General features: G+C 39.6%; 1 protein-coding gene across 2 annotated transcripts in view; it reads left to right on the top strand.

Moving 5' to 3' along the window:
- The window catches only part of SYT1 (synaptotagmin 1), a 131,547-nt gene that overhangs the window by 12,652 nt on the left and 91,546 nt on the right, over positions 1–27,349 (top strand). For both annotated transcript variants that reach the window (XM_044455324.1, XM_044455323.1), the window contains exon 2: positions 19,498–19,682. In XM_044455324.1, the coding sequence (XP_044311259.1) occupies positions 19,498–19,682 (185 nt within the window). The remainder of the gene's footprint in view (positions 1–19,497; positions 19,683–27,349) is intronic.

Below are 27,349 nucleotides of genomic sequence, written 5' to 3'. Positions count from 1 at the left end.
AAATAGTGAATTCTGTCTTAAATGTGGTTGTATCCTAAAATGGATTTTGGTCCTGTAGAGGAATACTTGTATATCTACTTTCAAGATGTGCAGATGTAGTTCTATGAAAGAGCTACATAACTAGTGAAAGTCAGCATTTGAAAACAATGTATTTTGCCTTGATCTTTCTTCAGTTTACTATACCACCTAAAAATAAACCATCATAAACACACATGCTGTCTTTCCTAGCATCATGCACAAGACCTTATGTTCCCAGGGTACCAGACTGGCCTAGCACCAAAAACCCTTCATTACTAGGTTATAATTTGCCATTTTATTTTAATCACTGCCCCAAGGGCCTTCCCCCTAAATGTTCCAACCAACATTATTTGGTAGAGCTATCATAGTTATAGTTGTTATTTACTGTATTTCTGAATTGCTCCACCACTCAATAAGTAATTATTGATTGGTTATATTTTTAATCCATCCAATAATATGAGCTCTTTGGGGAGATCACATAAAACTAAAAGAATAAAATGCAATAAAAACAACAACACACATGTCAGCACAGGGGAAAAATTAGAAATCTAAAACCTGAAGTCTAAAATGCTTGTTGTTGTTGTTGTTGTTAGTCGCAAAGTCGTATCCGACCCATCGCAACCCCATGGACAACATTCCTCCAGGCCTTCCTGTCCTCCACCATCCCCCGGAGTCCACTTAAGCTCACACCATCTACTTCAGTGACTCCATCTAGACACCCCATCCTCTGCCGTCCCCTTCTTCTTTTGCCATCTATTGTTCCCAGCATTAGGCTCTTCTCGAAAGAGTTCTACCTCCTCATTAGGTGGCCAAAGTATTTGAGTTTCATCTTCAGTATCTGGCCTTCTAAAGAGCAGTCAGGGTTGATCTCCTCTAGGACTGACCGGTTTGATTGCCTTGTGGTCCAAGGGACTCGCAGGAGTCTCCTCCAGCACCACAATTCAAATCCTTTGGTGCTCAGCCTTCCTTTTGGTCCAGCTTTCACAGCCATACGTTGCAACTGGGAAAACCATAGCCTTGACTATACGCACTTTTGTTGGCAGGGTGATGTCTCTGCTTTTTAGTGTGCTGTCTAGATTTGGCATAGCTTTCCTTCCCAGGAGCAAGCGTTTTTTAATTTCTTGGCTGCAGTCCCCATCTGCGGTGATCTTGGAGCCCAGAAAAAAAAAATCTGTCACTACCTCCGTTTCTTCCCCATCTATTTGCCAGGAAGTGAGAGGACCAGATGCCATGATCTTCGTTTTCTTAATGTTGAGTTTCAAGCCAACTTTTACGCTCTCCTCCTTCACCTGCATCAAGAGGCTCTTTAGTTCCTCTTCACTTTCTGACATTAGAGTAGTATCATCTACATATCTGAGGTTGTTGATATTTCTCCAGGCAATCTTAATTCCAACTGGTGATTCATCTAGCCCCACCTTTCTCATGATGTGCTCTGCATATAAGTTAAATAGGCAGTGTGAGAGCATACAGCCTTGCCCAATTCTTTTCTCAATTTCGAACCAATCAGTGGTTCCGTGTCCAGTTCTCACTGTTGCTTCTTGACCCACATACAGGTTTCTCAAGAGACAAATAATCTCTTTAAGAACTTGCCACAATTTGTTGTGATCCACACAATCAAAGGCTTTAGCATAGTCAATGAAGCAGAAGTAGATGTTTTTCTGGAACTCCCTAGCTTTCTCCATGATCCAGCATATGTTGGCAATTTGATCTCTAGTTCCTCTCCCTCTTCGAAATCCTGCCTGTACTTCTGGTAGTTCTCAGTCCACATACTGCTGGAGCCTAGCTTGTAGGATTTTGAGCATAACTTTACTAGCATGTGAAATGAGTGCAATGGTACAATGGTAGTTTGAACATTCTTTGGCATTGCCCTCTTTGGGATGGGAATATAAACTGACCTTTTCCAATCCTGTGGCCACTTTTGAGTTTTCCAAATTTGCTGGCATATTGAGTGTAGCACATTTACTGCATCGTCTTTTAGGATTTTGAATAGCTCAGCTGAATACTGTCACCTCCACTAGCTTTGTTGTTGCTCAGACTTCCTAAGGCCCATTTGACTTCACATTCCAAGATGTTTGGCTCAAGGTGAGTGACCACCCCATCGTGCTTATCAGGGACGTTAAGCTCTTTCTTGTATAGTTCTTCCGTGTAATCTTGCCACCTCTTCTTAATCTCTTCTGCCTCTGTTAGGTTCCTGCCATTTTGGTCCTTGATCATGCCCATCTTTGCATGAAACATTCCCTTCATATCTTCAATTTTCTTGAAGAGATCTCTGGTCCACCCTATTCTATTGTTTTCTTCTATTTCTTTGTACTGTTCATTTAAGAAGGCATTCTTATCCCTTCTAGCTATTCTCTGGAATTCTGCATTCAGTTGGGTGTATCTTTCTCCTTCTCCCTTACCTTTCGCTTCCCTTCTTTCCTCAGCTATTTGTATAGCTTTCTCAGCCAGTCATTTTGCTTTCTTGCATTTCTTTTTCTTTGGGATGGTTTTAATTGCTACCTCTTGTACAATGTTGTGAACTTCCGTCCATAGTTCTTCAGGCACTCTGTCTATCAGATCTAATTCCTTAAATCTATTTGTCACCTCTACTGTATATTCATCAGGGATATGATTTAGGTCATACCTGAGTGGCCTAGTGCTTTTCCCTACTTACTTCAATTTAAGCCTAAATTTTGCAACCCGAAGCTCATGATCTGAGCCACAGTCGGCTCCTGGTCTAGTTTTACTGACTGTATAGAGCTTCTCCATCTTTGGCTGCAGAGCACATAGTCAATCTGATTTCTGTGTTGACCGTCTGGTGATGTCCATCTGTAGAGTCGTCTCTTGGGTTGTTGGAAAAGAGTGTTTGCTATGACCATTGTATTCTCTTGACAAAATTCTACCAGCCTGTGCCCTGCTTCATTTTGTACCCCAAGGCCAAACTCACCTGTTATTACGGTTATCTTTTGGCTTCCTACTTTAGCATTCCAATCCCCCATGGTGATAGGGACATCATTTTTTGGTGTTCATTCTAGAAGGTGTTGTAGGACTTCATAGAACTGGTCAACTTCAGCCTCTTCAGCACCAGTGGTTGGGGCATAGACATGAACTATTGTGATGTTGAATGGTTTGCCTTGGATTTGAACTGAGATCATTCTGTCATTTTGGAGACTGTATCCCAGTACTGCTTTTCCTACTCTTTTACTGACTATGAAGGCTACTCCATTTCTTCTGAGGGATTCTTGCCTGCAGTAGTATACCTGATGGTCATCTGAATTAAATTCACCCATTCCTGTCCATTGTAGTTCACTGATTCCTAAGATGTCCATGTTCAGTCTTGTCATCTCTTGTTTGACCACATCCAGCTTGCCTTGATTCATGGATCTTATGTTCCATGTTCCTATGGAGCATATATCTTTGCAGCATCGGACTTTCCTTTCACTACCAGATACATCCACAACTGAGTGTCCTTTTGGCTTTGACGCAGTTGCTTCATTCTTTCTGGCGCTACTAGTACTAGCCCTCTGCTCTTCCCCAGTAGCATATTGGACACCTTCCGACCTGAGGGGCTCATCTTCTGGCATCATATCTTTTTGCTTTTTGTACTGTCCATGGGGTTTTCAAGGCAAAAATACTAGAGTGGGTCGCCATTTCCTTCTCCAGTGGATCACATTTTGTCAGAGCTCTCTGCTATGACCTGTCTGTCTTGGGTGGCCCTGCATGGCATAGCTCATAGCTTCATTGAGCTACGCAAGCCCCTTCACCATGACAAGGCAGTGATTCATGAAGGAGCTAAAATGCTTAGGAGAGAAGAAAAGCCTTCACTTGATACAAATTTTAAAAAATAGCATTGGCTATAACCTTGGGGAAGTCATTCCATTAACAGAGAACCACAACTAAGAAGCCTTCTCTCTTACAGCCATTCAGTACTTTAAGGGGAACATTTCTACACAATCAAGATAGAATCTACCAATTCCCTTCCTTTGCTATGAACGCTTTTGGGGAGCTGACAAATCATCCTATGAAATCATATTTTAATAAGTGCTGGTTGTTTCCTAGGGGTCGGACCTGTTCTGTTTACATCACATCAAGCAGTTTCCTGCCAATACAACTACAGATGGTGTTCAGGACATTGGTTTTATACCTCATGCAGAGGGCAATGGTCCATCCCAACTCATCATTACCCCATTAAATGTGCAGTTTGCTAGTTTAATCTAATGGAACAAACTTTTCTTCCACACTGTGCTGGAATGTTTCAAATTTGTGTTCCAGTAGCTTTTGTGCTCTTTGCAGCTTGATTTTATTCTGGTTTACGTATGCCTCCAACCTTTCACAGATTTTTTTTTTTTTAAGTACCTGTGTGTGAATATCTAATGAGGCCCAGGAAGAGTCCAGCAACCTAAGGCAAAAGAAGGCCTTGGGCACAACTGTCAACAAACTTAAGTAGCAGTGAGACAGAAGTTTTCTATAGAACTTAAACAAGAAGGGCTTGCAGATTTTTAAATGAAAGAAAATATAGTCATTTTCAGGGATAACATTTTCAGGGATAATGCTGGGAAAACCCTTGGCACCAACCCTAGTACAACTGTCCCTAGTTTGGCAGTCCCCAGGTATTGTAGACTACAACTCCCATCATCCCTGGCTAGTCATGCTGACTAGGGCAGATGGAGTTGTAGTCCAAAATATTTGGAGGGCACCAGTTCTAGTCCAAAAGAACAAGTTGTGACCTGCAGCTCATCTTGACACTAGATATCCAAGTTGTTCAGGAATGACTTGTATTTTAAGCTTTTTCTAGCTGATGGGAGAAAGGAAAATCAATTTTTGGTATCCCCATTTAATTAAAAGTTACAGTTTTTAAGAAGTAAATAAAACTAATTGAATTTCTGATAAGGCTAGGCATAACCATTCATGAAAGAAGAACCCAGTTCATCCATTTCTCTGCAAACATACTGACATTAGTTAAAGAGACAGCTGCACCCTCTCTTATGCACTAATACAAACTTGGTTAGAAGTAATCAACAATTCTTTGAAACCTGTAGCATCAACTGTAATGAGCAATTAATTCTGTATCTCTTCAGAACCCAGTATGCTGTCTACATGAGAAATAGAGACTTAGCAATAGAAAATAGGGTTTATGAAGCATGAAGAAATAAAAACAAAGCGAACATAACTTTCAGGAGAAAGTGAACAGAAGGGGAAAATAGCAATCAATAAACTCCAAGGCTAGCAAAGACTGTCTCAGAAAATAAATGTCCTTCCAGAAATGTAGATAAGTGCTAATTTATTTAAGAAAGGAGCAATTTGCTTCCTCCTTTAAGCTCAAAGAGGTATTTGTTAATTCTCTTCAGCAAGCTATTGGATGAAAAACTATCAAGATCCAAGCTGTGCATGTCTGAAATAACATTAAAGATTTAGATGATATTACCAGCTGACGTTTCACAATAGAATCACAGGTTCTAACCATGAATTAAGATCACACTATTAGTTTTGAAACTTTGCATCCACATGCCATAAATACATCTTAGTTTTACTAAGTTTCAAAGGGTCCAGATGTTACAAACAGCATACTGGCTTATATGCTCTCTCTGTATCTGCATGACTAACCATGCATCCTCTGATTAATATCTAAATATTGCTTAATTTCCAAATAATCAGAATTGCTTAAGCATACTGATGTATTTGCTGTGTTCTGAAGACTGCACACATACCATTGTGGGTACAGAGTAACAGATTGGAGCAATAAACGTGGAATGAGACTGAGAGGGATATAGTAGGGGAGGGAATATGCTTAAAGCTGGAGGAAGACACTTAGACCCAAAAGAGAGAGATGCAGGATTCACAAGTTAAATGGATAGTCAGCAGAGCACACCCGAGACTTTCTGCAGTCTGGAGACAGAGACGGTCTGCTTTTGCAACACATATGTAAAGGTGCATCGCACAAAAGGCCAATTGAGTTATTTTGCCGTCCAAGGCAGAAAATCCCACAGTGTCTCTTGAAGTAAAAATACGACAATCATAAATGAACAGTCTGCTGAGTTCGTAGCACCCAAAATCACAACATTGGCCCAGTCTTCTGAATGATGGGGTAGCTGGACCAGTGTCAGAACAACCAAATCTGGGGTTTAGCTCCCTGAGCTTTGCCAAAGAAAATGGCAAGTCCAGTATCTATTGGGAAGATATAGATCGATCTAACTCTGATGGCTCCCTGCCTAAAGACCAGTCTTCAAGGTCATTGCTGCGATGTAATATAGGGCCATTAGTATTGCATAGCCATTGTAAATGTAATAGTAAAGTGCAATCCCATCAGGATACCTGAATTCAGGGACTTCCCACAGTAGAGTGGGAAGAGCAGCAAAGACAGACTTTGCCTTTCTGTCTTGATTTATGTGGTTTTGGTGCTGGCTTTTGGTGGGATCCCTCAGACTTGTTTTCCCTATCAGGTCCATGATTTACTGTGGCTTTGCCATAGAAGCCATATCTACAACATCCATAGTTGTGCTCAGTCAACTTTATCTGTGGAACCATCTTAGAGTAGCCAAAATTGTCGGTAGGATTTCCAAGTTCCCAGAGAAACTTCATTTTTTGAAAGCTTGAAAAGCTAATTAATGTTTAAAACCTTTGATCTTGTTCAACATTAAAAGGTTAAAAGGTTTGAAAATACTCTGCATAATCTAAAATTCTTGGAGTCATATATAAACAATGCATTTTTCTTGTGATTGATTACAAGTTAATTAACTGAAAGCTTTTATATTTAGAAAAGCACTCATATATTGCAAGAGCTCTGGTGTTTTTCATTGTCAAAATTTCCTTCTCATTATCTTCACAAAGAACATCCATTGCAAGTTATCTAAGGACTGGGAGATGCTTGAAGTTGTAGTACCTATTTCTATCTAAACATGTATTAAATTGCACCCTAAGCAGACTTTTGGATGTGAATCTTTCACAACTGGATTTAAAATATTGCCATTTTGTTCTTGTTTCTATTTTTTACCTGTCCCTCATACAAGAATACCCCATATGTATCTTTAATAACTTGTATTTATTTATTACATTCTATATTGCATAATAGTCAGAGCTATCTTGGTGGTTCACAACAATTAAAACCATAAAGCACAATAAAATATGAACCCTAGCTCCACTATCGTAGAGCTGGGTCTCTGAATTTTTATTTGGAGGATTGCAATCTAATATGTTTTAAATGCCCCATGACACTGTAAAGGGCATAAGATAAAAACTACAAATAAAGAAGTAAATAAAATGACAGAAACTAAAAAAGGGGGGGTCTCCCCCTGATGTCATACAGAGTGCGAGCTAGGTGCCAGGTTAGCCTCTCTGGGATCGCCATTCTGCAGTCTGGGTGCCATAGTTCAAAGGCCCTCTTCTTAGAAGCTACCCACCTTAATTCCTGTGGAACCCCATTGGGTAACTGCCAGGACACAGAGCAATAATCCCAGCACCACCTTTTTGAATCAGTCGTCCAAGTAGGAGTGGATCTACTGCAGTGCAGTGCCTTAACTTCTAGCCCAGACAACCTATCCAGAAAGATGCTTTAGCAATGAAAGAGTGGTCCAGGAGAATCAACAAGATTGCCCTATTCAAAGAAATAGGCCTGAAGCTTGATTTGAATCAACCTAGATCATTCAAGACTGCCTGAAGTTGACTGGCAACCACCCACTCAAAGGAAGAAAGTTGGCTACTGGTCCAAAGTTGTTCTAATCATCTGGATCCTTTTTCAGGAGTGACCTCATTACTTCTTTCTTTAAAGAGGTCAGTACCACTCCTTTCAGAAGGAGGACATTATAACTAGCATGTATCCCTTCCTTCTGAGAGGTAATAAGCCATGAAGGGCAAGTATCAAGCAAGCAAGTGGTCAGTTGGACTTGGTAAAACATTTCAAAGGATCTAGCATGATTCTGCACATAGCTGGCTCAGACCATGTGATATGGATTGAACACGCAAGCTGCTTTTCCATTCAAAAGCACCCAACAGATTTTACAGCAATATAGACTGTAAGTAGATGTCTTTGATTGGGTCAATCGTTTTGTCTGTGTTTTTTGGTTGAAGTGAGTGAGAAAATTAATTCATATTGATGCACTTCTTTGTGGACAAATTGCTCTGGATCTGGTTGTTCTTGTTGAGTCTGGCTATTTGATATGCAGCTTCATATCCCTGCTGCTTCAGATCCCAAGGATATCCCCCTTCAGTCTAGTCTACCAGGTTACTGTTAGGATAAATTGATTGCTGGATGCCTTGAAAAATAACAGTGTTAAAACAGATTTGAAGAATCTAAAATAAAATCTAAAATATGTCATTGCATTATTGGTATGCATTCAGTTCTAATATTGTGATTATAAAAGCACTAGCTTTGCTTACTCAGTGATCAATATCTTTTTCTCCCTTAAAATTGGCCAAGAATTAGCACAAACCTAATACACCTAATCACCTAATACATCCATGTATCTTTGGCTGATCCCTGAAAATGGAAGCAGGCTTGAATTCTTGAAAGCTCTACTTTTTAAAAATGTACCATCAACCACTTTCTGATCATTTTTTATTCAAAGCAAAATCTGGGATTGCTTTATAATACTGTGAGAAAAATAAAGTCTTTGCATAAAATGCCATATGATAATCAGACAGAACTCAAGATTATATGTATGTATCTAACATATTCCCTCCTCTGTATTTTTTTCCTTTCCCCTGTTTGTTTTGTTTTAGAAATGGAAAGGTTGTCAGTAACTCATTGTATAGTACTTAAATCTTATGGACTTTGAAGTACCTTATTTTGATGCCAATTATTTAATATTACTTCTTTTACAGACCCAAGTTAGCACACAAATATAATCATTAATTAACTCATGCTGACTGAGTCATGATGGGAATTGTAGGACCTTTAAACCTGCTTAGAATTGTCTCTTAAACAATTAAACTGCAACAAAGAAACAAGCCCTTCTATTTAAGAGTGAAAGTGGGAGTGTTGAATGGAGTTTCCACCTTACTTCAGAAAGGAATATCTTCATCATGCCAGAGTAATCATTCCTTAAAATATTTCAGTGATTTTAGCTGTTTGACCTCAACAGCCAGCAGAAGTCACCAACTGGAAATTGTTGCAAGAAAAGGAACAGGGGGAAGGGAAACTGTTGTTTTTGTTGTTATCATAGAATGGTGTAGGATCTGGAATAATGTCTAACAGATCTGGACAACAAGCGGTTTCCTGTTATTCACAAAATCTAATAAATTGTGTAGCCACAGAAATGTGTTCTGAGCATTGCACAGAGCTTGAAGATAATCAGTGGGCTTTCAGCTTTATTTATTTATTATTTATTTAAAACATTTCTATGCTGCCCCCATCGCAACAAAGCCTCGGGGCGGCTCACAACAGACATATAAAAATACATCAATAACTTAAAAACTGGTAACATTTTGGCTATATATTAAAATCTATAAATACAATAATAATAAATTAACAGTTAAAATAACTTTTAAATAAAAAGTTTGGTTCATTTGCAAGGATCAAATGGGGAGGGACACATGGCAAGTTTGGGCCCTGCACATCCTTAAATGAGCTGTGTGTCTTGATGGAAATGTCTGGGATCCAAGAAAGGCAGGTGTATTTGTATGCAGGCTGAAGAAGGGTTGGCGAACATTAAGAGTTGGGGTCTTCAGTTTTAGTTGTCATGGTCTGACTGACATGTTAGCAACCTAAAGCAAATGGATGGATTAGGGAAAGAAGTAACAGGTATGTGAACTGGTTTCTGCTGTCACTAGGAAGGTTTTTTGCACATGTAGAGTTGTTCGTTGAATGTCTCCATTCTTTTTGGATATTAGAGTACACCTTTCAGAAAAGGGAATTGCATTTTCCTAGGGGATCAGCAGTCAAGTTTAATGCATTATACTGCTGCTTGATGAAGACAGCAACTAACCAGAGGTTAGTCCTTTTTTGTGGCTGGTTTAGTGTAGGTTCAAGGAAAGAAATATGAAAATTAGCGATTCAGTGAGCACGCATGGATGCAGATTAAGAGAAGCTTTCTCAAACTGCCACTTTTCAAGGTCACAAGGCTGCCAGGACAGAGAGTTGTACTCCACTTGGACTAAATCAACTTCATAAGTATTTTTCAATACGTGAACTGCTTTATGTGACTTGCAAATTATTTGTAGTATGAGGCAGAGTTGATTTAGATAGGAAAGTTATTTGTTTTCTGTGAAGTTCACATTTATCTCCAGATGTGCTTATAAACTTTAGTATATGCAGGTTTTATGCAAATTGGCATGCACTTTTATTCTCTTTTTTCAGTGGTGCATGTCCTTTTTTGGCAATGCACAACTGCTCCTCCTTCCTCCCCCCTCATGGCAGAATGCCTTATAATTAAAGCAAATGGTTGTTTATTTAGAACACTAAGTCTATGTATCTTGTGTCTTTATTCAAACAAATCAGTGCAATGGATGAGTTTTTAATGTACACAAAATCTAACATGTTCATTTATCCACAACAGTGCTACTTTTCTTGAACTCGGGTAACAAAACTATCATGGTGAGCTTCAAAAAGGAAATAGTATATATAAAATTATGTGTATATGTGATGGCATAGTGTGTACACGAGTGTGCCATGGTGGTTAGAGTGATGGACTGGGAACCTGGGGATCTGGATTCTAATCCACACTCAACCATGAAGCTCACTGGATGGATCTGAGCCATTTGATCACTCTCAGCCTAACCTATCAAAAAGGGTTGTTGTTATAAGCATAAAATGGAGTGGAGGAGGGCTGTGAAATCTGCCTTGTGTAAGGAAGAAAGGGGGGATATAAATGCCATGTTGTAGTAGTAGTAGTAGTAGTAGTAGTAGTAGTAGTAGTAGTAGTAATGATTGATATAGCATTAGGAAAAGCTACAGGTAGTGTAGTGCAAGGGCAAAGCTAAATGGCATAGCCTTTAAAGATATTTGAAATGGATTGTACCTTATTGCTTACTGGTAAGTGGTCCAATATCTCTGTAAACCACTGTGTAGGGAGAACTTTTTAAAAAGCCAATAAGTTCCGGAGATTCTAACTTCTGCCTACTCATCTGTAAGTTTCTGGGAGGAAGAGAATGACATAATCAAAGCAACATGAACAATTTTGTTGCTAACAAATCTGGGCATCACTTTCCTGGGCCCTTATTTCTTACTTCAAACAAGACTCCATACAGACTAAAGTTAAAGTGGATAATGTCCAGTGGCACTGATTCCATTACATGTCATTGATTCTGTTCTGCCATTGGCACCCACTACTTGCAAATGGGGACTTAAGACTCACAGGAGGAAACCTAAACAAGTGGAAATGCTCTTTTCTGGAAAAGGATAGGTAAATAAAGCCCATATAAAGGAGGTCTACCAACTTGTCTCAATCCAGAAATGAGCATTTCTCCTTATTTCAGAATTTCTTCTAGATTCAAGATTTCTTCTTGAAGAAATTATTTTCAAGATTTCTTCTTGAATCTCAGTTGCGCAAGTAGTATGAGGCTTACACATAAGTAAGTTTGTAAAAGACTGTAGCTTAACTTTGCACACAGTCTCTCTCTCCCTCGCTCTGTATCTATCTATCTATCTATCTATCTATCTATCTATCTATCTATAATTCATTCTGCTAAATATTGTTTTCCTCACCAAAGTGCAGTACTTTCATAATATATTGCCAAAAAATTACTGACAGATTAGGTTTATGTTCTTCTTGCTTGGAATAAGGCAAATCAAATTTGATGAATTGAGTGATATGAAAATAAAGAAACACAGGGAAGATGAGGGAATGGTTTAGCATCCTAGTTCATTGATATTTATTACTTTTTATTCTATTGATGTATTTTGCATGCTTGTAAAAGAAAAGAATGATTTTTGCTAAAACAAAAAACAAACAAGCACTTGTTAGTCTATGAAAATTGTTGTTGAGCTCTAAGGGTGATGTAACTTTTGATTTGATTAGATTCCATTAATGAGATCAAATGATGCCTTTGGTCTCCAGAAGCTAATGCAAACCAAATCTATTTATCACCTTGGCAGTGGTTCCTGCAATGAAGTTAATGACCATTACTGTGCTACTACCAAGTCAATCAGAAATCATGCTTTTTGTGCAGAAAGGCTGAAGCCAGCAATCAATCATCATCATCCTCATCATAATAATGCTGTTAAATGGGCCTCTAGAAAGGAAAAGAAAGCAACTTGGCTATTAACTTCAAATGTATCTTGGAAATGGGTTTCTTTGTGTGCAGAGCACCCCTGGTATCATGGTTACAGCCTAGGAATTGAGAATTCTGTGCAGCATGAAATAGCTGAAAACACAAGGCAAGGGAGAAATTCACACTTACATGCTTTATTGTGAGTATGGAAGAGGATCGATGTATGGATAGATAGTTACATATATATAATTTATTTCCCCAAAGAATGGTAGCACAGATTTCATACATCAGACCTCTGAGTTTTGTGCAGACCAGGACTCATATAATAGAATTTTCCTCTTGTCTCAGCTACCATTTTAAGTCCAAACTCAAATCAGAACCTCAGTTACAATTCACGCTTTGCTAGAAAACTTACAAAAGCATTCAACAATGGCCAGGCCATTGTGGAAGTAGCATTGTTCAGTGCCAGACATCTGCGGCTTTTGTCATTTCTCTGCTTTGCTTTTATCCTTCATAGTGACCCCATATAAAACCCTCCCGTGGATAACTTTGGCCTTTCACTACAGTCACATATATGAGTACAATAATTCACTGATTCCAAATATGGGTATCTAAGTGATAACAAGATGCCATTGAAAGACAGAGAGATTGTGTGTGTGTGTGTGTGTGTGTGTGTGTGTGTGTGTGTGTGTGAGAGAGAGAGAGAGAGAGAGAGAGAGAGAAATACTGTTGCAATAAATTGTTAATGCCTGATTAAATCTTCATACTTCACATATAGCAAATAAATACTGACTGAGGCTTTACTGGCATGACTTTGAGAACATCAGGAAAGATATAGATGCACCAAGTATCTATTCTGACCTAATGTATTTTTTAGAAAAGAAATGTTACTTAGATACCAGATGCAGTGTTACATCCAATGACAGTCTTACTGAGCTCAGGTCATTTCTAGGCAGGACTAACATTGATACAACCCTGTGTTAAAACTTCTCATGGGAATAGTGAGCTGGAAGCAGCTGCCTGTAAGAAATTTCCAACTCTTCCAGAATAGGAGAAATGCTGAACTTACTGTAAATCTGATATATGTCTAGTCAGAAATGTGCCCCACAGAGTTCAATGGGGCTTTGTCCCAGTCTAAATATCTCAACATTTTACAAAGTGAGTGTTCCATCCAGCTGTATTTTGTGTAGTTGCATCATTCCTTACTGCCTAATTGATCTCATTGAACTACCCCCCCCCGCCCCCACAACACACACTTACTGGATTTTAAGGGACTATATTATAAGATTCTATGGATTTGTTCCAAAGATGGAAGCTCCTTCCATCAGGAGTATGCAAATGTTCATTTCTTTAAAACCTTGCCTCTGTTTTTGGGTTGACTACATTAGTTAAATAATTTGTACAGAGTTCCATAGAATAAACCAAGCTAAAGGACCAATCCTGTGTCCCCTAAATATTGTTTGAGGCGCAATGGCATACTGGGGATGTCCCCTTCCAAGTGACCTTGGAAGGGGCAGTGAGAGATCTGATCCACCCCTCCTTCATCTTGCAGCTAGTGTGGGATCATAGAATCATAGAATAATAGAGTTGGAAGGGACCATGAAGGCCATTGAGTCCAACCCCCCACTATTGCAGGACACCATGTTACACCATCCCACTCAGTTGGCTGTCCATGGATGACCCATGCCACCTGGCCACCAAGGTTGGAAAAGAAATTTTGAAGAAGGGAGAAGGGGGGAGATAGAAAGATATTTGGTAAGCCAGGATATAATCTATCATGAAGCTGCTGTAGCCTGCCCCTCAAGGCAAGAAAGCCAATCTAGTGAAAATTACTAGAAGGTAGGGAGAAAAGATTGGCTCCACCACTCTTCCTGCCCTGCTCTGAATGATCAGAAGCAGCCAATCAAGCAAGAGGTTTGAACCCTAAAGAAATTGAACATTAAAATAGGTAAACCTAAAAAAGGAACAGCATTCTCATGGTTGGAGATGATGAGAGTTGCAATCTAACACATCTGGGTGGTTCCAGTTTGGGAAAGGCTGATCTAACCAAATGTCTTCTGAAACAGATAGTCTTAACACATTAATCTTAATACCAGGAGGGAGGAACAGTGACAAACATCCTGAAGAACTTCTGCAAAAAGTGGACAGTCACTATAATTTTTGACAGTTGACAATGTAACCTCCCTTTTAAAAAAATGGCCCTTGCAATGAAGTTTTCAATTGCCTTAAAAGGGCTGACACAAGAATTGCCCTGTACTGTAGGAACATTAATGTAAGAACTGAGCACGTTCTGTTATGGCTTGGAATGTTAGTGGCGGCTAGTGCAATTGACATAAAAATTGTTGAATATATGCCTGCTGGTAAATGTAGCAAATAAAGCTGACAACCACTCTTGGCAGATATTTCAAGGTCAGTAGGGCTGGGATTCCAAAGAAGGAGACCTTCAGTCAGCAGAGAGGGGAGCTTTGAGAGACCAGGTATAGGCACAGGGCTTTGAAGTGCCCTCAAGGTGGCTGCCCACTGGTCCCCAGGCCAACCAGGAGAATGGGGATATTTTTGAAGTGATGAGAGGGGTCAAAGAAGAGGAGAAGGAAGCACTATTGCCTTGCCCAGTCCCAGATGCCATGATGGGGTGTCAGGATAGACAAGCTGCCTAGTTAGAAGGTTTGCACCAGTCTCACCAGCTAGCCCTTCAACAGCAGGAACCACCCTGAGAGTGGAGCCCTGAAAGTGAATGGCTTTGAAGAGAAGTCCCTAGTTTGGGTTCAGCAATCATTATTAACAAGCACAGGAGCTTATCTTCCAGCTCACAAGAGGGCTTTTAGAGTTACCTTGTCTTAAAGCTGTGAAATGCTAATACACATCTGTGCCACTTTGTCTGGTGTTTTAGACTTAAGGACAAGAAGGGGAGGGCCCTAGTAAAGATCCACCAAGAGGTGGTGACATTATTTATCTATTATATCCCACCTTTTTTTTTTTACTTTTAAAGAACTCAGAGTGGCATACATCATTTTTATTACATTTTGTATGCAACATCATGCTAGTCTGGGGCTTGGGAAGCCCATAATTTCTCATCATTGGCCAGGCTGGACAGGGCTCATGGCAGTTTGAGTCCAGCAATATCTGGAAAGCTACAGATCTTTGAATCCTGCAGCAGTCAGTACTTGAAGTTATAGATAAGCAAACAAAATGGCTGACATAGATGAGAATGGGCACTTTTGGCTATTACCTCCATGTACTTATTCAATAGCAGCTGTATGCAAGAGGATGAGCAAAATATGCATTTGCTCCCATGGAACCGAAAATACATTGATAGCCAATAAATCTCAAACCTAAGGAGCATCCAGGCTGCTTCCTAGCCAGTATCACTTCTAAGTTGTTTGGATTCAAGTTGTAAATCCTCATGGTTCTTTAAGTTGTACCCTTCAGTCAAACATATGAGAAAAATGTGAAACAAGCTACATGGAGGTACATATAGGGATGGACCAGGGCAAGCTTTCAGAACCATGGTACAAAACCAACAGCTCCTTTCTCTGGAAAGGCATGACAGAATACAGTGGTGTATCCTTTCAACAATTTGTCTAGTCAGAAATAATGACTGGGATCCAGTTAAGGCAAATGTGACATTTTACTTTTAAGAATGCGGCCAGCAAGTATGGTTCACTAGTTCTGTCATGCATGCTGTGCAGCTTTGCATATGAACTAAAGTTAGTTCATCTGCTGGCATTTGGTGTTTGATTAATTCAAGCTTAGCTGATATTGCTATGTAATGTGGAACAAATTATGTAGGCAGTAGCGATTGCAGCAGCTATCTCATTCCATATGATTTGTACATTTTTATCTCACATATAAGAAATGTATTGCTGCATGACATTAATCTTCTCTTACACCAATATTGTGGAAGTTTTTCTGCTCTCTGTGGCACATTCATATGAAGTTGTTTATGTACTTTTCAGATATCAAGGGAATATTTGAAATGTCAAACACTTACATGTTTAGACAGAAGAAACCCCATTACTCTCAGCAGGAATTATTTCAAATAAGCGTGCTTACGATGCCTTCTTTATTGTCCAGTTATGCACAAAGCATCTTTACCAATGCAATGTTTTAGGGCACACCACAAAAGTTGCACAAGGAAGCACTGAGACAGGGCAAAGGTATTCAGTTCTGGCTACCACAGTTCAAGAAACATAGGGATAAGTGGGAGAGCATCCAGAAGACAGTTATAAGGATGATAAAAGATCTACAAGACAAACTTATGAGATGAGGAATGGCTTTAAAAACTTAGGCATGATTAAGCTATGAAATAAACATTTTATGTTGGATTTATATCACATTAATTGCACTTTATTCCACTGAAATCAGTGTGACTTACGACCCACTGATTTCAGTGGGACCTAAGTGTGACTAACTTGTTCTGGATCCAACTTCTCAAAGCCTGTAGTGCTATGGAGCTTGCTGTCATTTTAAATATTTATACTTACGATTATTGTGCCATGTGCCTAACATGCCTAATGAATATTGAAGCCCTGAACAGAGATTAATTGATTGAAGGCGTCCATGCCTGTAGGCTCACAGTTTAACAGGCAAAATACAAAAGGAAAGTAGGGATTTCCAGTCAAGTCAAGGCAAAGCCATGATGCTTGTTTACTTCTGAGAGGAGAAAGGTACCCACCCACTCCCATTCTCAGCAAAATCATCTTGCTTTTAAGTATCCCCTCATAGGTCCCTGTGCTTTTCAACATTTCCACCAAATACCAAGCCTCTAGACCAGTGATGGCAAACCTATTGCACGCGTGCCACAGCTGGCACACAGAGCCTTCTCTGTCAGCACATGAACCAAGTCGCCTCAGCATCACCCCAGCAGCCAAGCATCGGATAACAGCATACATAGGGGCCATGTGCCTTCTCAGAAATGACTGGTAGTGCCAGGCAATGACATCACAAGCTGCAACTCATTAGCCATGACTCATCCAAGCTTTCACATGGCCGGTCATTGCACTGCCAAGGATATATAGATATAGATATATATATTTACTTGGACTGGCTGTGAGTTGTTTTTTCTAAACTAATCCTCAGTTTTCAGGTTTTATTGCAGTGTTGGCACTTTGCAAAAAATGAGTGAGTTTTGGGTTGCAGTTTGGCACTCAGTTCACCATCACTGGATTAGGGTTACAAAAATGAGGTGTCCTGGCATGATTTTGATGGTTTGGATGTGTTTACAATGGGTGGAAATGTTGAGCTGTGCAGAAAAAACTACTCAAGGAAGGCTTTTTCAAAATCACCCTCTTTTCAATGCAACTTTAGCCCTATATTAGAGCCCTCTATTATGCAGAGCCCTCTCTGTCAGCATGTTAGCCAAGTCACCCCAGCATCGCCCCAGAAGTTGAGCATCAGATAACAGCGCACATAGGGGCCATGCGCATGCTTGGAAAGGAGTAGTGGAGCCAGGCGATGATGTCATGAGTCATGACTCATTATCTGCGACTTGCCCAAACTTTTGCATGGCTAGTCAGTGCGCTGCCAAGGATAGGTAGATAGATATGCTTGGACTGGCCATGAGGTGTTTTTTCTAAACTAAGAGCTCAGTTTTCAGGTTTTATTGTAGTATTGGCACTTTGCAATAAATAAGTGGGTTTTGGGTTGCAGTTTGGGGACTTGGTATCTAAAAGGTTCGCCATCACTCCTCTAGATGCTCAGGAAAAGTAGATCTCCCCCATTTTCCAGTAATGCTTACATCTGATAGCTGTTGAAGGTGGTGGTTTCAGGGCTAAACAGGGCACTTTTGACAAGAAACTCTGCATCTCCAGTGTACCCTTCCCTGTCCAACGACCCAGCCTCACAGTAAACAGTTTAAAAATAACCACAAATGCCTGTTTAAAAAAAGGAGTGGTGAACTAGTCACACTCAATGCAATATACCACTTGGACACTTCATGGGGGTTGTCATCAGCCACTTTGAAGACCGCAAAAGATAATCCCTGAATAGTGTGATGGGGTGGAAGTGGGGAGAAAGCTGCAGGAAGCACAAAAGGCGGGAAAAGTTCAGCTGCAAAAATCCCTGGGAAACCTCTGGATGACTGGAAGAAGAGGAGGGGGAGAAACACCCACCATGGGCCCAGTCACCTGTTGACCTTTGGCCAGCGTGGCAAATCAGTGGACTGTGCAAACTTGCCCCCACGGTTTAAAACTGCTGAGCATGAGCAAATGTCTGTGTGTACAATTTCCTTCTAACACAACTTCCTGCTATCATGCATTTGGTTCACCTTCATTACTTTAAACAGTTAATTTTCCTACATTATCACTGTCCATTTTCCTTTCATAATTCACTGGCGCCTTCTGTCAGATTCCATTCACCCTTCCATTTGGTGAGGCATAATTGCAGAGACTTCTGTGTGAGTTGTTTGGCAGAATATCACGTGGGTTTCATAGGCTGGGTCCCTATTCAGAAGCAACCATTGACTGTTTACGTGAAATCCAGCTTATCCAGATTTAAGTTTAAATGTTAATCTTCATATTAGAGAAATAACACCAACCTTTAGCTTATAATTTCATCATGGTTTTAAATTCTGATATTACAGAAATCAAACAAAATTTCTGTCATAGTTGCTCTGAATATTGCCTGCCTAAACATTGAATTTGAATGCCTCAACAGCATGTTTATGATTTTGAAATGCCTATGTACCTACATTTATTTGTTTACTACTAAACTATGGACAATGTTGGGAATGTATAGAATATCACAACGTGGTTATATTTGATGAGGGCAATCACTGCCCTTGGCTAGTGTTCGGCAATGACCTTGACCTGCATCTTAGTCACTGTCAAGGAAAGACAGCAGCCAGTGGAGAAATGCTGCTCATTATATCTGACTATTTTGAATCACAAGCACTTGTTTTCCTAAGCTCTGGATGAGACACATCCCAGCCAGCGCCTGCTGACCTGAAGCTCGCTTTCCTCTCCAGGTCATAATGCAAGGTGGGTTAAGAGGGCAGTTATAAAGCTACAAATTAATACTTCCCTCAAAACAAGAAGCACACTTAAGAAGCCCCTGGGACAAAGCAGGCTTTCTTTATGTTCATTCTATGAAAATGCAGTTGTTTATGCATCTCCATCTCCTACTGGTTTCTGCTGATAATTCATATTTGCATTGCCTATGTTTTCTGTTTTGTGAAGGGGAAAAATACAAAATTGTGTGAAATGTGGAGTACTTTTGCATAGGAGATGCAAATAGCTTTTGGGCATACTGCTCAAAATGCAGGTTCTGTCTTTGCTTGTTTTTCAAAAAATATTCCAACTAACAGTATGCAACTTTGTTTTGTGCCTGTCGTGTGTGTGTTTTCTTTTCTCTTCACAGTGCCACATTGGGCCTTAATAGCCATAGCCATAGTTGCAATCCTATTAGTCCTTACCTGCTGTTTCTGTCTGTGTAAGAAATGCTTGTTCAAAAAGAAAAACAAGAAGAAGGGCAAGGAAAAGGGAGGAAAGAATGCGATAAACATGAAAGATGTAAAAGATTTAGGCAAGAACTTGAAAGATCAGGTAAAGTATATATCTTGTTCTTGGGTGAACTGAATGGTCTGGTAACAATTCTTTTGACAAAGTATTCTCATAATTTTCATAAAGATGTAGTTCCCATGATTCTTTAGAAGAAAAGCATCGCATGGTTAAAACTATGTATATATTTTTGGATTATATGTATATGCATATTTCCAACTCTTACAGTTTTGTCAGATGCATATCACGAGTCTGTATGTGCACCTGTCAAAATGCTATCATTGTAAAGCAGCCTTCAAACCATAGAACGTGTTTCAGGCACAATGTTGTATCCTGGAACCTTCGTCCCTCCCTCCAAATATTGACTGGGAGTGACATTTTCTCATCAATGATGAACTTTAGTATATCCCATACAAATGGAATTATGGAGCAGGGCTTAGTGATCAACCAGCTTGGTTTCCTCTCCTCTGTCCAAAGAACTGATCTTGCTGGATAGGAATCCAAATGGTAATACCTCTCTTCTGTCAGATCAAATACATACAGGATCTGATAAGAAGTAAACACTATGAGCCATGGCATTTCTCTGATATAGATATATATGCTCAATTGATAACACTGTTGTATATGCCCAGCTTCCTATAATTAAGGCTTTGTAAGTCACTGATAAGTTCTACTGACGCTGGCCTCTGAACTATCTTTCTATATGAGAAAGGAACCGCTATTCACCGAGGAGGTTGCGGGGGGTGGGGGGTGAAAATCACAGCATTCCTCTCCAAAATGTGTACAGGTTGTCCTCTTTATATTTCGGCTATGAATGAAGACCCTAGGCTAATGAAAACTCATATTTTGAACTGGGACTGCTATATCCACTTGTACTCTTCTGAGAGAGATTTCTGGCAGTGGGAAAGCAAAAAATAGGGAAACAGAAATTAAAGAAAGGAGATTCATGATGAATTGAACACAGCATGTGTGAGAAAAGAAAAAAAAAAGATTAAAGGTGACAACCCAGTTTCTCCTAAGAGCTCACTTTGAACAGTTGCAGTTGGCTGGTGCACTGCTCGTAATCTGTTTCAGTAGGGCTGAAATTCTTTGATTTAGACAATACCCTGCAGGCACACTGATGTATCTGGCCAATAAATGAGGATTACAGCTCTTTTTTCACTATACTAATGTGGCCAGAAGTCAGAGACCAAATTTATTGTGCTTTTCAAGTCTTTTTGGTTCTAATTGCTATGCAGGATTATTGTTCACTGATTGTTCACCTGAACAGTTTAGTAGTTTATCACCCAAACATGTGGTAAAAGTGACCATAGGTTGCAGGTGAATATGCTGAGAAATAAGATGGGGAAAAGGACTGCCTGAGCTGTCTGAAGGTAAGACTAAGGGAGAAAATATTTACCTTAGACTAGCCCAGGACATTTCACTCTCTGAGGCAGAATAGTAAATGGCAACCCCCCACCTCCCCGCATCCCCGCTCCAAATCAAGGTACTACTCAAGTTGCTTTGCCACTGCAGGCAAGAAAAAATACCTCTTCCTGGCATTGAAAATAAATGACTAACAATTTGTGTCCCTTTCATGCGCTCAAAATCAGCTGTCTTTCTGCTTAATGGAAATGCTGGCCCTGATTACCTTTTTATTTCAAAGGACAGAGATACTTGAGTGGCATGACACATTTCACATGCAGAAGATTCTTGGTTTAATTCCAGATAGTATTAGGAAGCAGAGGAGGGGATGCTGTCAAAAGCTCCTGAGAGCCTCTGCTAGTCAGTGCAGACAATACATAACTAGGTGAAGAAATGGCCTGGCTCAGTATAAGGCAGCATCTTAAATACTTAAGATTGTAAAAATCTTCCACAAAAGTACAGACTCTAGTAAAGGGAAGGCATATGCTTCAGCTGCATTTGTCCAAAAGCTCTATCGCACTGTTCCTATTTTTTTTGTAGCCTGAACAGATACTTGCCTATGCTGGAATGTTGCTGGTTTTAACAAAACAGCTTGATGCTGCTGCTTTTTCTAATAATTGTTGTACTGGTTTAACAAAGCATTGGATGGAGCCTTATACAAGACGATTTCCTGGCCCCACTGATAGCAGCTGAATGCAGCAAAGTCTGGCCAAAACTTACATGTTATGTTTTACTAGATGTTACCAGGAAGAGGGGAGAGAGACAAATGGAATGGTGGCAGCTTCTTTCATGAGTCTTGTAGCATCTCATTCCTCACTAAGTCACATGGTTGCCACTATGTTTGTTTCTCAAAGGATAATTACAAAATTGCCTGGACAGGGCACTGAATGAGATAACATCCCCAACCAACTTTGAGCAGCAAGTTATGATTCAAAAGAGTTATTCCTTAGATACCTTAAGGAAAGGATTTTGGCTTTTCATTTATATGCTAGCTGTGATTTGTTCTTTTTAATTGTTGAGTCGACTATAGCAATTGTAATCAAACTTTTCTGATTGAAGGTACAGGAAAAAATGAAACTGCTCTTCTGTGAGACTAGAAAAATCACTTTGAGCAGTGATAATGATACTAATGATAATGATGTGTCATTTCTTTGTAGGACAGATTGTATGTATTTTGTTGATACCTCTTTTTTCTTTTCTTTCTTCCCCCATCCACTTGGTGAAGTTTGTTTTGTATTACAAAGTAACATTTTTCTTGTGATTAACCTATTATATAATGTATTATTAAATGTTTTTCATTGTATTTGTTGTGACCTGGATAAATGACCTAAGCATGATCATAGCATTGCAAAAGTTTCAAGTATAGCAGCACTATTTTACTATTCATACAGGATTCAGTAGAAACCTCTTTTCCAATGAATCCAGAAATCTGATTTCTGTTGCTATTCCTTGTTACTTGCAAGTGATAAGCAGATATTATAGAAAAATATTTTCAGTTGTTTCCTAATTCAGAGGAACAATTTCAAGTATTATTGGCAATACACTGCCCTGTTTAGTGTGTAAGCATGGAATGGACACAGAGACTGTTCTGTTTAAAGTTATCTACACATTTTTGAATTTACAGAACATTGGGCTTTTTTTATGTATAGCTCAGGCATGATCCACTAATCAATTCTTACATGGATTTTCCACGAATTGCAATAAGATATGCTGAGGTCCCACACACACCCAATTTAAATAGTGGCAATTTCTCAGAATCCCCTCATTGACCTGAAGTCCCTCAGCTGTCCCTTTTCTGATCTTGGGGAGTGGTCAGGGTGGTTCTTTGCATGCCAGGTGCAAAGAGGCAGGTAAGGGATCAGAGCCCTGGAAATGGGAATCTTATGATCACCCCCAAACAATATCTGACTAATGCCTGCTCCATAGCCATACAATTAGAAACAATCAGCTCAGATTCTGACTCATGTACTTTTCTCTTCAGTTCTTTTCCTTCTTCATGTGTGACAGGAGGAGGTGAGCCTTTGATTTTTACTGTCGAATAAACCTCAGCTCTGTGTCGAAAATGAATTTGGGATGAAGTTAGCTAAACTAGGATTTGAAACCATCTTTGATTCTGGTTTGCTTGGGTTAACTTTGATTACAGGAAATAAGCAAGCAAACTCCTTCCCCATATTGATAATACTGATATCTTAGTATATCCCCTACAAACAGATAAATTTAGTGGCTCCATTATTTATAAGTCTTTCAGTATTGAATTCTTCATTTGGTAGATGACCTATACAGGCTGTATGTTTTTGGGCAAAGCCAATTGTGTGCCTTTGAATGAATATCAGGAATTTTAAAAATTCAAGCTAAAGGGTAATGCATCCTAAATATATTTCAAATAGCAGATGCATTGGTTTCCTTTTTAGCAGCACTTAGTTAAAAATAGGAAGTGACAATGCCTCCTGAACATCAGACAAGAACATTTTAAAGAGACAAGCACATATTTATATGAAATAAGGAAAACAGGCCTGCCTTTATGCACTGTGATGGAACTATTATATTTGCAATCTTATATTAATACTGCTGGACTATGACCAATAGTCATCTAACCCTTTAATCTATGAAGTTTGTCATAGAGTCTGGGTAGATGAAGGTTGAGAGGGGTATTCCACCAGGCATCATGGTCCCAAGTCATGTCTTGCTTTAGAGATTAAAACCAGTACCTTGAATTGGGCTCAGAAACATACAGACCATCAGTGATGATGTTCATCTAATATGAATAATTTTATAGTAAAATTCTATACATGTAAAATTAAGCTTCCATTTAATTAAATAGTATCCCAGGTAAGTGGATATTGAAATGCATTTCCAATCTGCTTCTGTGATGTACTAGCTTGCTGACTGACTGGCTAATAAGGTTTGCACCAAACTAGAAAATAGTTTGTTGTCCTACCAGGGTTTGCCTGGCAGATGATTTAACAAATTGTGGTTTGTTTTCTCAAACCCTGGATTGATTCCTTCCTCTTTCACACACTTCCACCCGTATCCTAAGGGAATTTTTAAAGCTGTAGTATTAGCATATAGCTGGGCTCTTTTTACTACTCTTGCCAGCACACTCTATAGCCTGGCAGAACAATCCATGAACACCCTACAATCCTGAGATCAAATATAACAACAGCCCATTGTTTAAAGAACCCAAGACAAGCCTTACCCTCTCTTTCTGGTTTGTCCTAGGCCAAAAGATGATGGTTTGGCAACAACCAAATTCATACATCATGCTAACGCATATTTCAACAACCCGTGGGTTAAATAAACCATGGTTATCATTATGTGGAAATTATATGAAACCCATTACACAAGTTTTCTGGGTAGCTCACAAAATAATGCAATATTAAAAATGCAATGTCAAGCAATGTAAAATATTAAAAAATAGAAGCACAATTAAAGCATGGAACCTGATGCTTAATTTGGTGACATGCATACGTTTATTAACCAATATAATTAAATGCTGCTCATTTTATGCATATATTCAGACTTGCAGCCTTCATTATCCATAGATTCAGAATCACAGCAAAAACATTGCAGGAAGAGAAAAGCAGTTTTCCCATCCCGAAGGCTCATAATCAAAATAAGCTAGAAGGGCCGCAAGGCCCAAGAGAGGAAACAGATGGATGTAGATAAGCCAGACTCAGCTGGATGCTGATGTATCTTCAGTCCTTTTTTCACAATCCTTTCTTGAAGAGCAGCTCCCATTAACCAAAACCTTTCCTGGCTGCCACACGTTGAAGTGCTAAAGGAATGTGAGATCTAGCAAGCAAACTACAGAGCACAGGTTACAGATAAGTGTTTTGCACACTACAGCAGCAGGGTAACCTAAGAGTAATTTTGCTGCTCGTAGCAGCATGTAGAATGCCAGACTGCATAGTGCTCCATATACAATTTTCGGTCTCACATGAACAATTGCATGTGCAGCAGTCAGTCACTGACTGTGCAAGCAGCAACTGGTGCATCAGTACAGGCTCCAGCAGCCTTCCCCAACCTGTCAATATGGCAATGTACCATCAGAAATGGAATGCAACTTCCATAATTATCAGCCAGCATGGCCATTGGAAATTGGAGGAGTTGTAGCCCAGCCCATCTAGAGAGCACCATGTTGGACCAGGTTTACCTAGGATTGTATCTTCATTCAAAAGGACTTCTTTCAAAATTACCCTTTACTTTCTACTTTGCCACGAGCTCCTAGTCCTCATGTTTGGAGCATCCATCATTCTAAATCCAAGTTTTCCCTTCATGTATTGTTCATGAAACCATGGTAGCCGACTAGTCTTAAACATTTTGTTGTGTTTTGTTTTTCCTCCTTCTCTTTGCCATTCCTGTTTCTACTGCTTCCTTGGCTTTTTCCCTTTTATCCAGTTCTTTCCACCAAAGAAAGTCAGTCCTATTTCACATGGAGCTAGTTAACCTTCACCAATGCATCTCTCCCACTGCCCCACTGTTATATCATCCAACAGTGTCTCATCTGTTCATCGCTGTCCTATTTGTATTACCTCTCTACTAATAAATTCAGGTAATAGGGTACACTTTTTAAAAAAGGTGGTAGATGCACACACCCTGCCCTGTTTCATGCTGCAGTTCAGTTCTGTTCAGATCACACTGTTCAGTCCCCTGGCCTCAGATCATAAGGTTTCCAGATCAAGAGCATGGGTCTTCGACAAGGGTCTTCACTGAAACCATTCAGAGTAAATGCATTCAGGATCAAGATGCAGGGTTTGGTACTTACATGCATTTTGGCATAAGTGATTCACGACCCCCATCTCTAAAAGAACTGTTTCCTAGGAGGGGTGGCCAGTTGCCAAAAGGACAGATCTACTGCACTGCCAATAGTTGTGCAGAAAAGAGCATTTCAGCAAGTGTCACCTGTGTGACAAGTCATGCTTCCTGGGTCTCCTCTTCTGCATAGCAATTAAAGGTTCAGGAGCCCTGTTCTTTTTGCATTCAGCCACCCTTCCCCTAAGTAACCATGCATAGGATTTCAAAATAACAGTGTGATCCCCAAAAGTAAGTTCTGCCATATTCAGTAGGGTTTACTCCCAGGTAGGCAAATTTAAGATTACAGCCTATATCTTTAAACATGTGGAGACGGCTATCTTTTTCTGGAGGAATATCTGCTTACATGCAAGTAAAAGTTTACAAGGTTTACAGTAATTCTATTACATGTCTACTCAGAAGGAAGTCCCACTGAGTTCAGTGGAGCTTACTACCTAGTAAGAGTGTACAGGATTGCAACCTTAACTGGGTGAAGGGGTCCAGTGACAATGTACAACATATGTAAATGGTCATTTCTCCATGGTTTTACTAATGTTTATGTGTGGATGTTTTAATTTTTATTTCTTCCTTCTATGTCCTCCTTATCTGTGTTGTGTCTCATGACTGTTCTGGATTGTCACTTGCGGTAGGTTTATTTTGCTCTTTGGACACACCTAGTCTAAAGCTCTGGTATATTTAGTCTCTCAACAGCTATGGTGCATCAGCTGAGATTTATACATAGCTTTGACACACATCAAGAGGCTGAACTAAATTGATTTCTTTCCTTGCAGGATTAAAGGGCTTTTTCTTCCATTTTCTCTTTAACAAACATATATTAAACCTGAAAGTATTTGAAAGCTCCAAGTTTTGATAATGCACTGGAAATAATGTACTGATTTTTGTAACGCTTTTGCATACATATCAAAGTTACGCTGCAGTTAGAAAGGAGTAAAAGACTTTCCCTACCAGCCCTAAAAAGATTGGAATCACATTCAACTACTGTGTACTCTCTATCTTACTCAGTTTATATGGCCTTTACACTTTTAGCTGTCTTTGAAGCCCTGGGCTGCACTAAACTTACTCCATGAAATAACTAGTATAAGGGCGAAAATATTTGGACCATTATTTTTGAAGTATCTTCCTATCACAACTTGGGCTGCTGTAGTTTATCAGTCTGCAGCAATCCTCCTATGTCTCCTATAATTTTCTGCTGCCTTTTTTCCCCTTGTCAGAAGTGTGGTGGAGGGGCGAACATGCAGCTCTAGAGACACTCTAATAGGTTCTGATTTAATGACTCTGAATTTAATGTATTGGTACAGCAAATTCCTCGCTTAAGCTCGGCCTTTGGGAAACGAGTTGACTTAATCATATCAGTGATGAACAGTGGCACCGAGAAATTATCAAAAATTTAGCCCCATTTCTTGAAGAATAATTGCAGCAATGGTTGCTGTCTGTTATTAGGTCACAATTTATTTGAAGAGAGGGAGATGTAATATTCCAGCCATTTAAATTACATC

The sequence above is a fragment of the Varanus komodoensis genome, unplaced genomic scaffold (assembly GCF_004798865.1).
Source record: "Varanus komodoensis strain SLA01 unplaced genomic scaffold, ASM479886v1 scaffold8, whole genome shotgun sequence".
In the NCBI taxonomy this organism is placed as follows: Eukaryota; Metazoa; Chordata; class Lepidosauria; order Squamata; family Varanidae; genus Varanus; species Varanus komodoensis.
Note: the sequence above shows the minus strand (reverse complement) of the source record. Positions and strands in the feature narration are given on the sequence as shown.